At 41.8% G+C, this 17134-nt stretch overlaps 2 protein-coding genes across 5 annotated transcripts in view; both read left to right on the top strand.

The window, feature by feature from the left end:
• The window catches only part of LOC306988208 (NACHT, LRR and PYD domains-containing protein 3-like), a gene marked incomplete at its 3' end in the record, with an annotated part of 56294 nt that extends 44750 nt beyond the window's left edge, over window positions 1-11544 (top strand). The window contains exons 8-9 of the mRNA XM_079593012.1: window positions 10740-10786; window positions 10979-11544. Coding sequence (XP_079449138.1) covers window positions 10740-10786; window positions 10979-11544 — 613 coding nt within the window. The remainder of the gene's footprint in view (window positions 1-10739; window positions 10787-10978) is intronic.
• Window positions 11545-16347: 4803 nt separating this feature from the next.
• Window positions 16348-17134, top strand: part of add3a (adducin 3 (gamma) a) — a 95606-nt gene continuing 94819 nt past the window's right edge. For all 4 annotated transcript variants that reach the window (XM_079592342.1, XM_079592350.1, XM_079592345.1 and 1 more), the window contains exon 1: window positions 16348-16466. The gene's annotated coding sequence lies outside the window, so the exon portion shown is untranslated. The remainder of the gene's footprint in view (window positions 16467-17134) is intronic.

Raw genomic sequence — 17134 nt, 5'->3', positions numbered from 1 at the left:
CCCTTTATAATAGTGCCCCTAAGGGCATAAGAACATATATATATATATAAATATTAGATATATATGAGGGGTCATAGCATGCTCATGGGACACATTGTCAGTGAGTGATGCTTAAAACATTGGAGTGACCTGGGCCGCAGCGCGGGGCAGGAACACCATACATAGTCTTCTAGACCGAGAGCAGTTTAGCCTGCAACGCAGGAACCTCTAGGTTATAGAACCTTATAAATGTAGACGGGGAGGCCCAGCCTGCCGCCATACAGATATCTTGTAACGACATCCCACTGTACCAAGCCCACGAAGAGGCCATGCCTCTCGTAGAATGTGCTCTGATGCCCAGAGGGCATTCCAAACCTCTAGATGCGTAGGCTAGCGCAATGGCGTCCTCTACCCATCGAGACAGACTCTGTTTCGTCGCAGCTCGCCCTTTAGAGCACCCGCCGAACGAAACAAAGAGCTGCTCCGTCTGTCGAAAAACAGAGGAGCAGGACACATAAGCTCTTAATGCCCTGACCGGGCAAAGGGAGCTGTTTCCGTCCTCAGAGGCCGGCAGAGCCGACAGGGAGATGACCTGAGCCCTGTACGGTGTGTTGAGGGACTTAGGTACGTACCCATGCTTCGGTTTCAACACGACTACAGAGTCGTTAGTCCCGAATTCCATACAAGAGGCTCTGACTGAGAGCGCTTGCAAATCCCCCACACGCTTCACTGAAGCGAGAGCCAAAAGAAACACGGTCTTGAAAGACAGGTGCTTCATGTCAACTGAGTGAATAGGCTCGAAAGGGGCCCCTTTCATAGCGTTTAACACCGTAGAAAGGTCCCAAACGGGGACTGAAGGAGGCCTTGGAGGATTTAACCTCCTGGCTCCTCTAAGGAAACGGACCACCAGGTCGTTTCTGCCCAGTGAACGGCCAAGCGTTGGATTAACGAACGCTGATATGGCTGCCACATAGACTTTGAGCGTGGATGGGGTCCTACCCTTATCCAATAGCTCCTGCAGGAAGGAGAGAATCTCTGTTTCCCCGCACTGAAGGGGTGACAGACCTCGGTCTGAACACCAGCCAGAAAACACCGACCATTTGGAAGCGTGGAGCCGTCTGGTAGACGGGGCCCTAGCCTGCTCGATCGTGTCTAATACTCCCTTTGGGAGGTTAGCGGGTACCCGTTTATGGCCCACACATGTAGGGACCATAGATCCGGGCGAGGATGCAAAATCGAGCCCTTGGCCTGCGAGAGGAGGTCCCTCCTCACTGGGATCGGCCATGGAGCAGTACTCTTCAGTCGCATCAAAACTGGGAACCAGGGTTGATTCGTCCAGTATGGTGCGACAAGAAGCACTGAGCATCCGCTTTTCCTGATTCGCTCCAGTACCTGAGGCAGGAGTGAGACAGGAGGAAAAGCATAGAGCGGACGGCGGGGCCAGACACTGGCCAGCGCGTTCGTGCTCTTCGAAAAGAATTCTGGGCAGTGAGCGTTTTCCTGGTTTGCAAACAGGTCTATTTCCGCTCTGCCGAACGTTTTCCACAACAGGCGCACTGTCTGTGTGTGTAGAGACCATTCTCCTGTCGGAACGTTGTTCCGTGAGAGTCTGTCTGGGCCTACGTTCAGGTGACCTGGCACATGCATTGCTCTCAGTGAGCGCAGGTTGTGCTGGGCCCATACCAGGATGCGTTCCGTCAACCTGAAGAGGTTTCGGGATCTCACGCCACCCTGGCGGTTTATATAGGCTACTACCGACATGTTGTCCGAACGGACCAGGACGTGGTGCCCTTTTATCCGAGGACGAAAGCGCCTCAGCGCAAAGTCCACCGCCATCATTTCCAGGCAGTTTATGTGCGGTAGTTCGACTCGTTCTGCCCACTGGCCAAAGAACGGTCTGCCCTCGAGCAGCGCTCCCCAGCCTGAGGTGGACGCGTCCGTGGACACCACCTTCAGGCTCGAGGAAGTCCCCAGGCTTACACCTGACCGGTACCAGTCTGACGCTTTCCATGGTGTCAGGGCTGAAATGCATTCCTGATTGACCTTGAGGCGATAACGACCGTGAACCCATGCTCGGCGCGGTACGCGCGCTCTCAGCCAGAACTGCAGTGGGCGCATGCGCAGCAGGCCCAACTGTAGTACCGCCGAGGCTGAGGCCATGAGGCCTAGCATTTTTTTAAATCTCCTGAGCGGCACTATATGACCGCTGCGGAAGGATTTCGCCGCTTGCAGGATGTTTCGCCTGCGCTGTGATGACAGCCGCGCTGTCATAGACAGTGAGTTCAGATCCAGTCCTAAAAAGGAGATCCTTTGACTGGGAAACAGTGAACTTTTCTCCCAATTGACTCTCAGACCTAAACACTCGAGGTGATTGAGTATTAGGGTCTTGTGGCGAGTGAGTTCTGAAGGCGATTGAGCCAGAATCAGCCAATCGTCCAAATAATTCAGAATTCGAACGCCCCGGAGTCTCAGGGGTGCCAGCGCCGCGTCCATGCACACTGTAAATGTACGAGGTGCTAGAGACAGGCCGAATGGCAGGACTGTGTACTGATATGCCCGGCCCTCGAAGGCGAATCTCAAAAATCGCCTGTGACGTGACGCAATTTGTATGTGAAAATACGCGTCTTTCAGATCTATTGCCATAAACCAGTCTCCTCGGCGAATCTGCGCGAGGATTTTTCTGGTCGTGAGCATTCTGAACTTTCGCTTTGTTAGCGCTTTGTTCAGATGCCTCAGATCTAAAATGGGTCTGAGACCCCCGTCTTTCTTCGGTACCAGGAAATATCTGCTGTACAGACCCCCTTCGCTCTGAGCTTGAGATAAAGGCTCTATGGCCCCTTTGCTCAATAGCTTCGCTATTTCGGCTCGAAGTAGATGTGCTACTTCTATTTTCACCGTGGTTTCGACTCTCTCAGTGTAACGGGGAGGGCGTCGATAAAACTGTAGCGAATAGCCTCTTTTTATAGTATCTAGCACCCATTCTGAGACCCCGGGAAGTCTTTCCCATGCATCTGCACGCGTGACTAGGGGTTGAATGTAATCTGGGCCCTGGTCGCGAAATGGCGGCGACACGAGAGCAACCGTGTGCTGTAACATGGACGCCGTGGCGTCTGAGGCGGGGGGCATGTTTAACACAGTGTGCATCCCGCGCGCGCTTGACTCTCTGAGTTGAGAGAGAGCGCGCGGGGCGAGCCCCGTAGGGCTCGTTATATTTGTGAATAAATGTGGGCGCGTGGAAGCGGGCACATTTATAACACCGGGAATACTGTGTTTGTGAACTGACTGACCGTTCGTTGGTTTCGTTTTTACAGAAACCGCGGAACGTGCAGTGTGTAGTGGTTGTGGGCACTATCCGAAGAGGCCAGCAGAGGGTGGGCAAAGATGAGTCGCTACGGCCTCCTCGACCGGAGGGAGAGCATGGTAGCCTCTGTCTCGAGCACCGTCCACGACGGAGAATGCTGGCGAGGCAGAGGTACGTACCCTGGCTGAAAAAGGCGCCTTCCATGATTTCGCCACCTTCATGAAGCTCAGGAAGAAACGGGGCGTGCCTGGAGGGGGGTGAAGCGCGGTCTCCAGAGAGGAAGCAGCCATCCAGCCGGTTGAAAGCAGGCTCTTCGGGCGTCGACCAATCGAGGCCGAGGCTCGACACGGCCTGTGAGAGCAGACGCATCAGCTCTGCCTCGATGCTTTTCTTCCCTCCTCGGCGTTCCGGAACAGCGGGGAAGGGGAGGTCCACGGAGCTCGCCCATCCCTCACTTCCCGAAGCGAGAAGCGAACAGCAGTCGTCATCCCCCCTCAGATACGGCTTGCTGGTCATCGTCCATGACGGACAAGGCGGCGAGCTGCAGCCGTTGTCCGTCGGAGAGTGACTCCAACGACGCGGTGAGAGGAGCTAGCGGCGGCGGCGGCGAGCTCCTCGTGGAGGGAGGTTCCGGGACCCGCTTTTTACGGCGCGGCGCTACAGGGAGAGCTCTTTCTGTGAGAAAAAATGTGTGACGCGGTGGCGAACACACACACAAAACACACACAAAGAATGAAAGGATATTCCATGCCGGAGAAGCGCAGCAGGGAACGGCGGCTGAAGGTGGCGAAGACCAGCGGCTTCAGGTAAGGGCTCGTCCTGCTGAGGTGCTTGTTTCAAACGGCTGTGGCGGCTCGAATCCAGTCCTACGATGCGTGTAGCTTCGTGAAGAATAGAAAATCAGAGTGGGAGACAGCTATGCTCGTATTTATAGGCCTAGACCACGCCCGTTTCGGCGGGAGGTGACGCAGAGGGCGCGAAGCGTCCTCATTGGTCAGCGTCACTGGCCTCGCATAGGCTGTGCTTTTCTGGCGGAGCAGCCAATGGGCGCGTGATTTGCTCCGCCTAAGGTTGTATGCTACAGAAAAGCGTTTTACATATTATTACAAAATTAAGGATTAATTTTTAGGCTTCAATCTCGAAAAAGAAATATCTTTCCCGTAGCGTCTTTCGACGCAATAGGAGAGAACTCTACGTAAGAGAACTAGTGTTTTAGAAGAGAAAGTGTTTCGTCCAATCATTGATCGCGCTACATTGATTGACACTCCAACGAGCCAATGGTAGCAGCGCACTGAGACTGCGCCGGCGACACTGCCACTGTCAAAGACATTGAGAGAGAGCGCGAGTCAGATGAAGCAGGATCTACAGACACTCCGACTCCGTATTAAAGGATAGATATTGAGAAAATTTTTTTTAAATGCAATCAAAAGATTACAGTTATGAGTGAAAGTGATAACTTTGAAGAGCTGACGACGAAGTGAGAAGACGACGAGACAGAGAATCGGGAATAAAAGCCGATAGATACACGGAGCACCAAAGCACCGCAGATAATCTTCCTATTGAATAAGATGTGACTTTTTTTCCCTTGGCTGGGTTTTGGTTTCATCCTTTCTCTTGTGTGTTTCTTCTGAGAAATTGTGACCACCATCTTGGACACGTGAGACTCATATGAGCGTATGTAAAAGGCGAGCCACCCATGGAGACAATTTGATTGTTGCACTTTGATCTTGAATTCATCGAAATGGTATGAGAAATCTTTTCCTTTTGTTTTTGGACAAATAGGACTGAAACTTTGTTTTTGCATATTTTATCCTCGAGCTTTGAACGGAGAGACATTGATTCTGAACTGATCGATTCTAAAGAGTCAACAAATCTTTTGATCTGAGTCATTTGATTCTGAACTGACATCAACTGAATCAATTCAGTGAATCTTGAATACTTGATTCATATTGCTGAAAAGATTGTTACATTTTGAAGGTAAAGAGTGATTTGAGTTATTGAATTTGTGATATATTGTTTTGAGAACGTTGTTTATTTTTCCTTCAATTTTACTGGGTTACAAACCTGTTGAGTTTTCAAGAAGTTTTATTTTATGATTTCATTTTTGTACAAAGTATATGACAATTGTTTTCAATTGAACTGATTTGTCTGAGTTGATGAGTCCAACTTCCTGGGATTTAAAAAAAGAGAGTGGATTATAAGCACTGTCATACATTGTATGTTGTTGAATGACGGTTGAAATTGACATGCTTCAGACAAATTGTTACTAAGAGATTATTCATTGAACGCAAGATTCCAACCAGTAAAAACGTTCTGAGTTTTCATCTACTTGCTGTGTTGCCTCCATCTCTCCAGTAGTTGTTCCTTGCCTTCTGATCAGTTGGCCCATATAGAACCATAGTGAAGCCATACAAGTGTGACACATCAGACCTGACACCTGACCAGTGTTGCCACAGTTACTTTGAAAAAGTAATCTGATTACTGACTACTGATTGATTACTCCTTTAAAAAGTAACTTAGTTACTCTACAGATTACTTGATTTTAAAAGTAACTAAGTTAGATTACAAGTTACTTTATTAGTTACATTCAGCAGCTGCGGACCACACCCCCGCCACCTCAACATAAAAATGACAACCGGTTTTGCCAAAACTTATAATATAAAAAAACTTTTTTAATATAAAAAATTAAATACAGTCTTTCTTGACTTCACTTAACATAAATACATTTTTTAAAATAAATAAAATAATGACAGTCTTTCTTTAATTCACTTAACATAAATAGGCTTGTTTTTCAAAAATATAAAATAAAGACAGTCTTTCTTGACCTATAGTGTTTTTTTTTTTTTTGTAGTTAGATAGCACTTTGTCGCCACCAGATTGTACATCGAACCTTATTATTGCCATCTTTAGCTGACACAAACTCAAAATAGTGACGGGGTGATGCGTGGTGACGCGTTCGTAACATGTAAGGGTGGCGCTGCCAATAAAGCATCTAAAAGCTATATAGCAAGAAGACATTTTAATTGTTTATTAATAAATAAGTGTTTTCTGTCAGTGTCGGCTGCAAAGATGAAGTTGTCGATGCTGACTCGCGATCTTCACTGTAGTGAACGTGCCAGAGAGAAATGCACATTTCATACGGATTGCATAAGCAGAGAGCAGTCTGTTTTCGTTTCGAATTGTTCTGTTTAAAAGTAGACATTTCAATATAGATATATTTTTTAGGTCTGTGAGGCAAGTAGGCTACCTTATACGCTGAGTTTCGGTTCATTTATGAGACGCGCTCCAGCACGCGCCAGCACCTCCGTGTCGTGATTATCTATTGTCTGCTATATTTACTTCTTATTCATTAAATCCAGGCAATTGGTCGATGAAACATTGATTAAAATTAAGATACAATTAATACAAAACGAAATACACTTTAAAGAAATGCTTTGTGCTTTCTGTTTGAGGTCTGTGAAAAAGCACTAAAGCCTTGTTTATACTCGACGCGTCCGCACGAGCGCGAGTCTCCGCTGACTGCGCGCGCACCTCTCCAAGCGGTCGAGGCGTTAATACTTGACGCGCTCGCCGTTGTACTATTCTTTGAAACTACAGGGGGCGACTCGAGTAATTGTCCTCTCTAAACCATCAAATCGGTGAGAAGAAGAAATATAAACACGTGACAATGTTTATTTTAGTTACCACCACCAATACAAAAATAATCGTGTAAAACCCAGTAAACCCTGAGATTATTACTTGTGACATTAGAACAAAATATATGTAGGCTAGCCTATATGGCTATACAAATAAATTAACGATCTCTTAAATATGTTCTAATTTCACTAAACATTTCATTAACTTTCGTGCACATTTGTATTAACCATGGACCTTTTATGTTCATTAAAAAGGCTTTTTATGCTATTGTATGCTCATTTTTTAAATGTAAGCAACTAATTTAGGGGTGCTGGTGTGATGAGAAGTTCGTGCTCGGCCAGATTCGGCTCGCAGTCGTTCATCTTCGGATGCGGCGCCCACACCGCAATAACGTCATTTTTGCCGCGCGCCCTTCGCGCTCTTGCGGACGCGTCGAGTATAAACAAGGCTTAAGTCTTTTAGTGCCGCTTTCAGACCGGTCACGTCGGTAACGAAGAACAGTCACGTCCGTAACATTGTTTTTTCGTGCGAGCACGAAAAACAAAATAAAATTGATATTTCATGTTCTGTGGAGGGCCAACCCTTCTTCATCCGGTGGGTATTACTGTTGGTTTGCGCAGTGTCTATTTATCTCATATTAAATATAAAACGCATGTGTGTAGACTGATATTTTTCTAATGTATGGACTCCTTTATTAAGGGAGTATGAATATATAAACAGACGTTTCAATATATTGGTATTAAATGCATTTTCTGAGAATTTATATTTCAAGTTTTTTACTGTCCATAACGCTGGAATTGCCCAATTTTAAAGAATTTATCCTCAACTAGTTTTGTGGTGTAGGTCTACGTATTTTATAATGTTGACTTCAAATAATAATAATAGTAATTTAAAGATGTGGTAGCATTGGATCTGGATCGCGATTCTGCCTTCTCACACCGCGACACAGGTTTGTGGATCTGAGTGTCGCGATTTCGGTTTCATATTGCATTACAGCCCTAATTTTTACTGAGGAAAATGACAAAAATAGTAACGCACAGTGACTTGGATAAGTAACTTTAATCTGATTACTGGATTGGAAATAGTAACGCGTTAGATTACTCGTTACTGAAAAAAGTGGTCAGATTAGAGTAACGCGTTACTAAGTAACGCGTTACCGGCATCACTGCACCTGACACTATGTTTCAGGAATGGCAAAGGTGTGTGACTGGTTAAGTCTCTGTCTTTAGTTCAGAGTGTTAAATACTGTGCTTTTTTTGCCATTTGTTGTGTATCTTTGGATTATGTTGTGTTGTAAATAAATCCAAACAATCAAAAAGCCATTATTTTTTAAATCTCCTCATTATTTGTGCAAGGTAGCTCATAATGATAGTGCCTGAGAGCTCCTAATATGGCCATTATGGGAGGGTCTTTGTCTTTCTCAGGTGTGAAACACTCAATATTCATGGGGTGGTTTACGCCTACTCGCATAAAGCTTTCTTACACAAGACATGTCTTACACATTTTAAATCAATATATTGTCTTATCTGAATGAGTATTCAGGATGATTTTCACATAGTTTTGGAGCAAATATTCTAGGCTACGTGATACAATTTTCAAAAGTATTGTGACATAAACTGATAAATAACAGTTTGGGTTTCATGACCTTATTTCAGAGAATTTTTTTTTGTGTTATTTTCACAAACCACGCATAAATGTTATAAATGTTATCTCAAAACTACAAAATTTTACATACATGCTGCTGACATATTATTGTAGCAGAGTTTGTGCTGAATGCAGTGTAATAAGACTTTAGCCATGAAAATGTCACAAGTAACAGAAATAAGCACAAATGTTAGAGCATGTCAGAACACCTCTAGGACCCAGAAAAACCCTCAGACCCCAGAGGGTTAAAACAACTGGGACTAGATAAAAACCACACCAACTTCATCATTGCTCTTTACTGGAAGCAAACAGCCCAACTTCGATATGACAACGAACTGACAGACCCAACACCAATACAAAAAGGTGTACGACAAGGCTGCCCACCGATTCTTTTCAACATCTACTCGGAGCAGATTTTTGATCGAACACTAGCAGACAAAAACATTGGTATTAAAGTCAATGGACAATACATCAACAACATCAGATATGCCAACGACACTGCACTGCTGGCCGATTCGGAACAAGACCTACAACAAATCTTGGACGAAGTTGGCGCAGAAAGTCAAATATGGGGCTTACGAATTAACAAAAAGAAAACAAAGGTTATGAAGGTCAGCCGAACTACAAGCGAAACAACAATCAAGCTGGGCAGCGAAAAATTGGACAAGTACACCGATTTAAATACCTTGGTGTAATCATTGACGATCAGTTGAACCATGAAGTCGAAATCAAGAGCAGAATTGAACAAGCAAGGCAAGCATTTATTAAATGGAAAACACTCCTTGCAGACCGCAACTTGAGTACATCACTGAAACTGCGCATATTGAAATGCTACATCTGGTCAATTTTGCTGTACGGAGTAGAGACGTGGACACTGACAACAACAGCAACAAAAAGGCTCTAAGCTTTCGAAATGTGGCTGTATTGAACAATTCTGAAAATCCAATGGACAGCCAAAACCACCAATACACAAGTTCTGCAAGACATGGGCACTGACAGGCAACTGCTGAAGACCACTACCACTACTTAGGCCACATTGCCCGAAACGACCACAAATACAAGCTATTAAAGCAAATCTTTCAAGGAAAATTTTTTAAATACCTCCGGTTTTACAGTCCACACTACAACGCGAAAACGGCATTTTCAAATTTTTCCACTTTCAAGAGTGTTTTCAAAAAGCTTAGTTTTTATTAATAAAAATGGCGTCTCAGTGTGGACGGAAAGCCAAAACGGAGAGAAAAAGATGCGTTTTCAAATGAAAACGTATTAGTGTGTACAAGGCCTCAATCTGAATGAAATTTCAGTGTGTAAGTTCAGATGTATGTGGCTACAAGTTTGGTTAAAAAAATGGGTTATTAGGATCCATGTAAAAGTATAGCCACAAGCAGCATTTACGGGGGCCAAGCGCATTAGAAGCAAAGTGATAAGCTAAGCGAGCATGGCAAGGATTCATGTTAGCATTGCCAATATATTGCATTAAATACTATGCTTTGCCTTGATATAAACTTTGACAATGAGTTATCGTATATAAAAATGGTTTGAGATAACAAAAGCTTTTAATAACTCTTTGCCAGCATGGTCTCATGAATTTGACTGACTTTCCGAAATTTGACTGACTGTCCGACTGCCGAAAAATATACCACTGGATTCTGTAGGACCCAAGGAATAGAACGATGTGAGATTCATGGCTAATAGACAAAATTCGCAAACGCTATAAGCATATTTGTCCATTTTATTATATCCGCATAGGTTGTTTCAGGGCATAGCCTAGTGCCGAAGACACAAATCAACTTTTGTAACAATATGCTAAAGCTTTCATAAAATACAGCATTTTATGACAAAATTCTAAATGGCCAAGGCCCAAAATGGCTAACATGGGACAATTTGGTATTGTTTGACTCTTTTTGTGACTTTTTGCTAGCACAGTCTGAATATGATTTCAGAAATGTTGGTGAAAGGAAAAATTCATGACAGAAAATAACATCATATGGTGCAATCGACTCATCATGAGCCACGGAATCAGAGGAAAAAATACTTTTCTTCAAAACCTTAGTTTCAAAAGTTATTAGCATAGACATGAATGAAAATTTGTTGTGTTGTATTTTTAAGACTTATTTCTTCCTTTTTGGTAAGTCAGAAGAATAGAATATGGCACATTATGCTTTTTCTTCTTCGACAGTCTGGATCATGGGGGAGAGACCATGATTAGACGAGGACTACAAAAATGTAGGTCTACACACATACCTTTTCTTCACAGGACACCATTTTACAATAGACCAGAATAAGGTCTTAAATATAAAATGTTTTGATTGTGTATGCTGTCACAAATATTTATGTGGAGCCGAAAAGTAGATCCAAGGCCAATCTGATTCTTGAACACATTTTGTGGCCTTATTAATGTTGTTTTCTTGTGTCCAGATTTCTGTCGTCTCACACTGGATCCAAACACGGTACACAATAGTCTCTCCATTGAAGAGGGCAACAGAAAGTTGGTATATAATCCAGAACCGATGTCACATCCTGATCATCCAGAGAGATTTGATGCAGATCCTATACCGTCAGTCAAATATGACAGCCGTCCGCAGGTTCTGTGTAAAGAGCGTCTGACTGGACGCTGTTACTGGGAGTCTGAATGGACTGGTTTGGGTGATGTAGCAGTGGCATATAAAGGAATCAAAAGGAAAGAAAAAAGTGCTGACTGTAGGTTTGTCAATGAAAAAGCCTGGAATCTGAGCTTCTTTAGGGAAACACTGATCGCCTGGCATGCTTTTAATGCAACACACTTACCTGCCCCATCACCTCCCTATACCAGAGCAGGAGTGTATGTGGACGAGCCGGCCGGCATTCTGTCCTACTACGGCATCACTGACACACACACACACTTGTACACATTCAACACCACATTCACTGAACCCATCCATGCTGGATTTGTGCTTTATGAAAATTCAATGTCTCTGTGTGATGTTGAACAAGAGGATGAATAATTACTGTTAAAAATGTATATACGTTACATAACAAAATGTCAAAACAAGTGTCATTTTAAAAATATATAGCCCATGTACCCTTTTCAAAACATTTCACAAAATGAGGTTTAAGTTTCTAGATTTATAGGTACATTTATAGGTATTCCTCAAAGTGAAGAAAAAATTCTATGGCTGTTAAATTATGTGTGATGAATATGTAATATATAATGAACTATATCGATTAAGGTTCTGCTAGTACATGGCATGAAGGACGTAGGCCCTGTTTACACCTGGGGTGCTTCTCAATATCCCTCCTCGCTCCTCCATCCTATGACCCGGAAACCGATCGAGCTCAGCCATCTTGAAGGACATCTCAATTCTCTAATTGCACCGCGAGGAGGCGAGGATCGAGGAGTGAGGAGGCTTCCAGAGGAGCTATGAGCGAGGATACACAGGTGTATCCTATGTGGAAGTGTTTTATTGACTAAACGTGACGCACGTGTAAATTCTCCTCCCCCTTCACATCGGTCACAATAATTTTTTAGTTATATAATTTTATTGCAGTTTATATAAACCACACGTCACATATTTCAACAGGGTATCTTGTTATTATTATTTATTATGAATTTCTTAAATAACCAAACTTCAACAACATAAGGGCAGATCTTTTGAGCGCTGCTGATGACGCTGTAAAGTGACGCTCGAGTGATCAAGTATTCCAATGTAGAAAAAAGCTTTCATTCGATTCCTCCGTCCTCCTTTTCTTTCCTTGCAGCCTTCCCTTGCGTCCTCCAGGGGGTGGAGCTGAGACGCGAGGAAAGGAAATGAGGATGCACAAATAAGAATTGAGAAGCACCCCTGGTATTAAGATAGGAGACACATTCCCTTTTACACCTGGTGTTTTAATCCGTGTCTTTTGTCCACTTTTAACCACTTCTGTCCTGATTTCTTCAAGGGGAGGGTCAGAGACGACGGAAAAACACACAGAGCGTCAGCTTTCGTTTCTGCTTTGACAGACACAAGACCAGCCGAACACTGAGTGTGTGTTAGAAATCAGGAATGGAGAGAGAACATTGTGCTTGGTACATTTTTGTCTTCAAACCAAACTTGGGTCTCCAGCCAAGGTTTAAATCCCTTCTGGCTAGAGCTCTTCCCATAATGTTTACGCATTAGGTCAGTAGACGGAGAGTAGATGGTCTTGTGGCTGTTTGAACGCATTCGATCACATGAGTGTTTACTCTACGAAAGCAATCCGGTCTAATGCGTTTTACTCAAAAGTGGATAAGCTCAATGTTTTATATCCCGTTTACATCTGTATTTAGTTTAGTCCACTTGTGATCCGATCTACCAAACCGCATCTAATTCTGAATTCATCTAATTCACTTCTGAAGTTGTGATTACGAGCTTGTTGCATTCAAGTGCTTTGTTGTCGGAAAGAACGAGAATCATGGAGGACACCAGGTTTATTCTTGCCTATTTACTGGGAAAATCTTATAAAAGCCAAAATGATATTTAGCGTCTCATTCATTGACAATCATATAAACATTCAACTTGGGAACTTGGGTATCAAAATTATTCAGAGCTTCCCAGTTCATGCCCAGGGCTTTCATGTTCAGTTTTTTGCTGAAACTCGTATTTACGAGTTTGATTCTGACAGCATATGATGGCAGTATTAATAACAGGTGTAAACTGGCCCTAGAGACCATTGCTTAAAAATGTTTGAAAAGGTGTCTGGAAGTTGAAGTTACTGTTAAGAAGAGCTCTAGAATATTTTGTTTGCTGATTACACTTCTGTTATTATATCTAATGCAGTGGAATTCCGATTTTTTTAAGTGCGACTTAAGTATCCAAACACCCTCTGGGACCACTGTATGCTATTCCTGTTTTTTTATTTGTTAGTTACGATGACAACTTAATCCCATGAACACAACCTGCTCACAGATATGTAATGCTGGTGTCTCATTATACGATTTTCAGAAGTTGGCTACAGTCTCTGTAGGACTGGTGTAACCACAGTTGTGCCAAATGAAAAGGGTCTTTTTACTCTGAAAGGTGAAGGATCCAAGGATTCTTCACAACCGTACATTTGTGTTGTTTTCTTTTCTTTCTTTTTTATGTTCATTAATTAATGTATCTAATCATTTTATTATTCAATTTAATAATAATCATTTAATCCATTTATACTCATTTTATTGATTCATTCATTGATCAGTTATGTTATTATTTTTCCATTGTTGTTTAGTTAACGTCACAAGATGATGTTGTGAAGCAGTAATTTACACCACTATTGCTTGTGTTATAATAACACTTGTTGTATTTGTGCTGGTCAGATGAAGTCTTAGCATTGAAACACACGCAACTATATTCAATAAACTCTGCTCATTTTACCATCACTTTGTCTCCTGCTTTCTGCTCTTCCCTCCTCCATCTGCCTCTTGGGCTGATAAAAGACTTTTAATACAATTTTGGGACCAAATAGACCAAATGCAATAAAACACTGATTTTAGGTACCAGTCAAGGCTTTGGCTGTGTCTGAAATCACATACTCTCTTGAGTAGGTAGTAGGTACTTATTTTGAATAAGTAATTACTTCACGACTGCATACTCTATATAGTATGATTATAATCTCGACTCACTATATCCGCCATGTTGTTATTATCATTTGATTTATCAGCGTCAGTTGCATCACTTCACTGCCATTCACAAATCCTCTCCTGTGGCCTCATGCGATAGTAAAGTGTCAATCTTTGAAATCACACTTCAGAATCTCACCGGAAGAAGTAGATCATTCTGGATTTTATGAGTACTGTGAATTCAGACATACTACTTTTGTGACATAGCCTGTTTTTCGCCTATAGTAGGGAAGTATGCGATTTCGTATGCAGCCTTGATGTTTAGCAGTTTTAAGGTACCAGACATAACAGGGGGTTCGATCTGATACTCCTGCCGTTGAGACTAATCTAACGGTGTTGGCATTATCGGCAGGATGTCAGCATCACTTTATACTTAATTGTATTGTTTTTATGCATATATGAGCTGAGGTTTAGTGCATTTTTTTGTAACCAATGTGTGGCGTTTTGAGCACTTTGAAAATGTTGAATTTTGCAAAGCAATTGGTTCAGTTGATTAAACAAATTGATTAAAGTTTCGTTTCTCACATCACTGCATTCAACATTACAGTAGGCCTACTGCATACATTATATTTTTGTGCAAAATTTTTACTAACATTATAAGTGAACCTCAAGGAACATGTTAAAATAATCCATGCAATGGCCCTTTAAGGGGCTGTGGGGGATATACATATTTTCAGTGTTATTTAATGGGTTATTCTCATTGGACTGTTTTGCTGACGAAATACTGCAAAAGTGTCTTTCCAAGAAATTTTAGTAGACCAAACTCCAGACAACATGAGCTGCAAAAAATTATAAGTGATCTACGAGCTTTATATAGCTTTTTACAGCGAATGCCTTTGAAAACATGATATGACTATCCCTCACAGCCTCGCTTTCATGGTCTGTCATGGCGCTGCTCTAGCGATATCCAACGAAAATTAAAAATCGTATTTATTCAACCCAGACCTTAATAATTTTTTCAAACATCTAAAATGGCAAAATAATCACTTTTTAAACTGGAGTGGTATTTACTTACCGCTGAAATAATTGGATACATTTTGTGCAGCTTGTAGTGTTTCACGGTGTGGCCGTGAAAAGTTGTCGGAGGCTTCAAGTTCCCACAATGCAATTCGAAAATGTAAATAAACGTGATTCACGTTTTACGGAAAATTGCCGTTAAATAGCCATTAGCCTACAACTGTTAATACATAGAATTTGTTAGGTCAGTCAGTGTAACTAAAAAAAATTGCAACAAAAAAATACAATTTTCTTCATTGGATAATTGTATGGTGTTCATGAGAAGAACAATTTACATTTTTGCTGAATTTACTGGGTGCCTTAGTTTCTTTAAATTCTCTGGTGGTTCACACTCATTCAGTAACGGCCAAAACACAGTTCACAATGAATCAGCATCACATGTGCATGTCATAGTCATAGATCATAGTCAAACAAGAGCTTCTGAGTCGTAACCTCAAGTCAGTTAAATGCCATACATGGGCTCGGAGTTTTAGAAGAAATGTAAAGATCTGAATTATTCATTCGGCCACTAGGTGGAAGCATCGGCTCATAATGTTAAAATGAATATGGTGAATTTGACAATAGACATAATACATACTGTGCTGTATTTATTATGTCTATGAATATGACTGTCTGTCTGTGTCTGGGCATGCAGATATAGATTACATTTTAATGTGAATGAATTGCTACATGGACCATTTTTATTTTACTTACAAAAAGGACATCTACAATATTCAGTATAATGTTAATAAATCAATTTAATGACAAATTAAGTTAATCAATACATTACTTAAAAATGAGTTAAAAAAATACAGTTGGCAAAATATACTACTAAAAAAATAACAGTTTTCAGTGCTGTCTCTTTTTTAAAGAATCAATTAAACATTTAGCAGAACTTTTGATTATATATATTGTATATTAATTATTATAATCATATAAATATAAATGATATGTATAAAATATAGTTAACTTTTCTCACCCCCCAACATTTTTTTGATTAGTTTACAATTTTCAGCGGCTGCCATATTTTGCTCCTTGTGTAAACGTGACGAGCGTGATTTCCTGCCACAAAGTGCGCGTGCCGCCCTGCCGCAGATCGTCATCACATGCGGATCCGCTGAAGCCGTTGAGCCCCGTGTGTGACGTCAATCCCTCTGCTGATGTCATCTGCCCCGCGCCACTGACCTCACGCGCTCCTCACTGCATTTGCCCTGAACCGCAGTTCAAACCGCTCGAGCTCTCGGCGCTGAACGTGCGCGGCGCGCGGACTGAGTGAAAGTACCAGATTGGGCGCAACTTCCCAAACGCGTACAGGTAAGCGGCTTTTAATACGCTTTGCGCGGATGTTTTATCTAGGCCTCTGTTAGATGACACAGGACTGTCTGTCTGTGACTGTATTTAATGGACATGCTGCATGTGCGCGTGGGAAAGTGCTCGTGCTGTTTCACGCATGCCTTCAGTTGCAGCGCAGTTTATGATGCTGGTTTGAAGTGGTGGATGCAGTGGTGTCTTTGAAGTCCCAGTGTGTCCCTCCCTGCGCTGCGCTGAAGCTGTCGTGGTTGTAACTTGTAACAGAGATGCTGTCATGGAGATACATCAGAGCAATAGTGTGTTTGATGCAGATGAAGCCGAGGAATGCATATGCGTGGGTTATTAGGTGAAATAGACTCTGATGATGCGTATTATAAATATATAATGTATTTTTAAATATAAAATATATAGATAAATTATTATAATATAATAAATATGATGTCATCTATTTGAATTAAACTATATATAATATGTAAAATAAAAATAATAAAACATAATTTTATGTATGTATTTATTATGAGATTTATTTAATATTGAGAAAACATAATTTAATATTTTCTAAATAAAATGTATTTAAAATAAATGATTAAATACATTTTTTATATATATACATATATATATATATATATATATATATATATATATATATATATATATATATATATATATAT

The sequence above is a fragment of the Phoxinus phoxinus genome (genome assembly GCF_949152265.1).
Source record: "Phoxinus phoxinus genome assembly, chromosome: 20".
NCBI classification, from domain to species: domain Eukaryota; kingdom Metazoa; phylum Chordata; class Actinopteri; order Cypriniformes; family Leuciscidae; genus Phoxinus; species Phoxinus phoxinus.
Note: the sequence above shows the minus strand (reverse complement) of the source record. Positions and strands in the feature narration are given on the sequence as shown.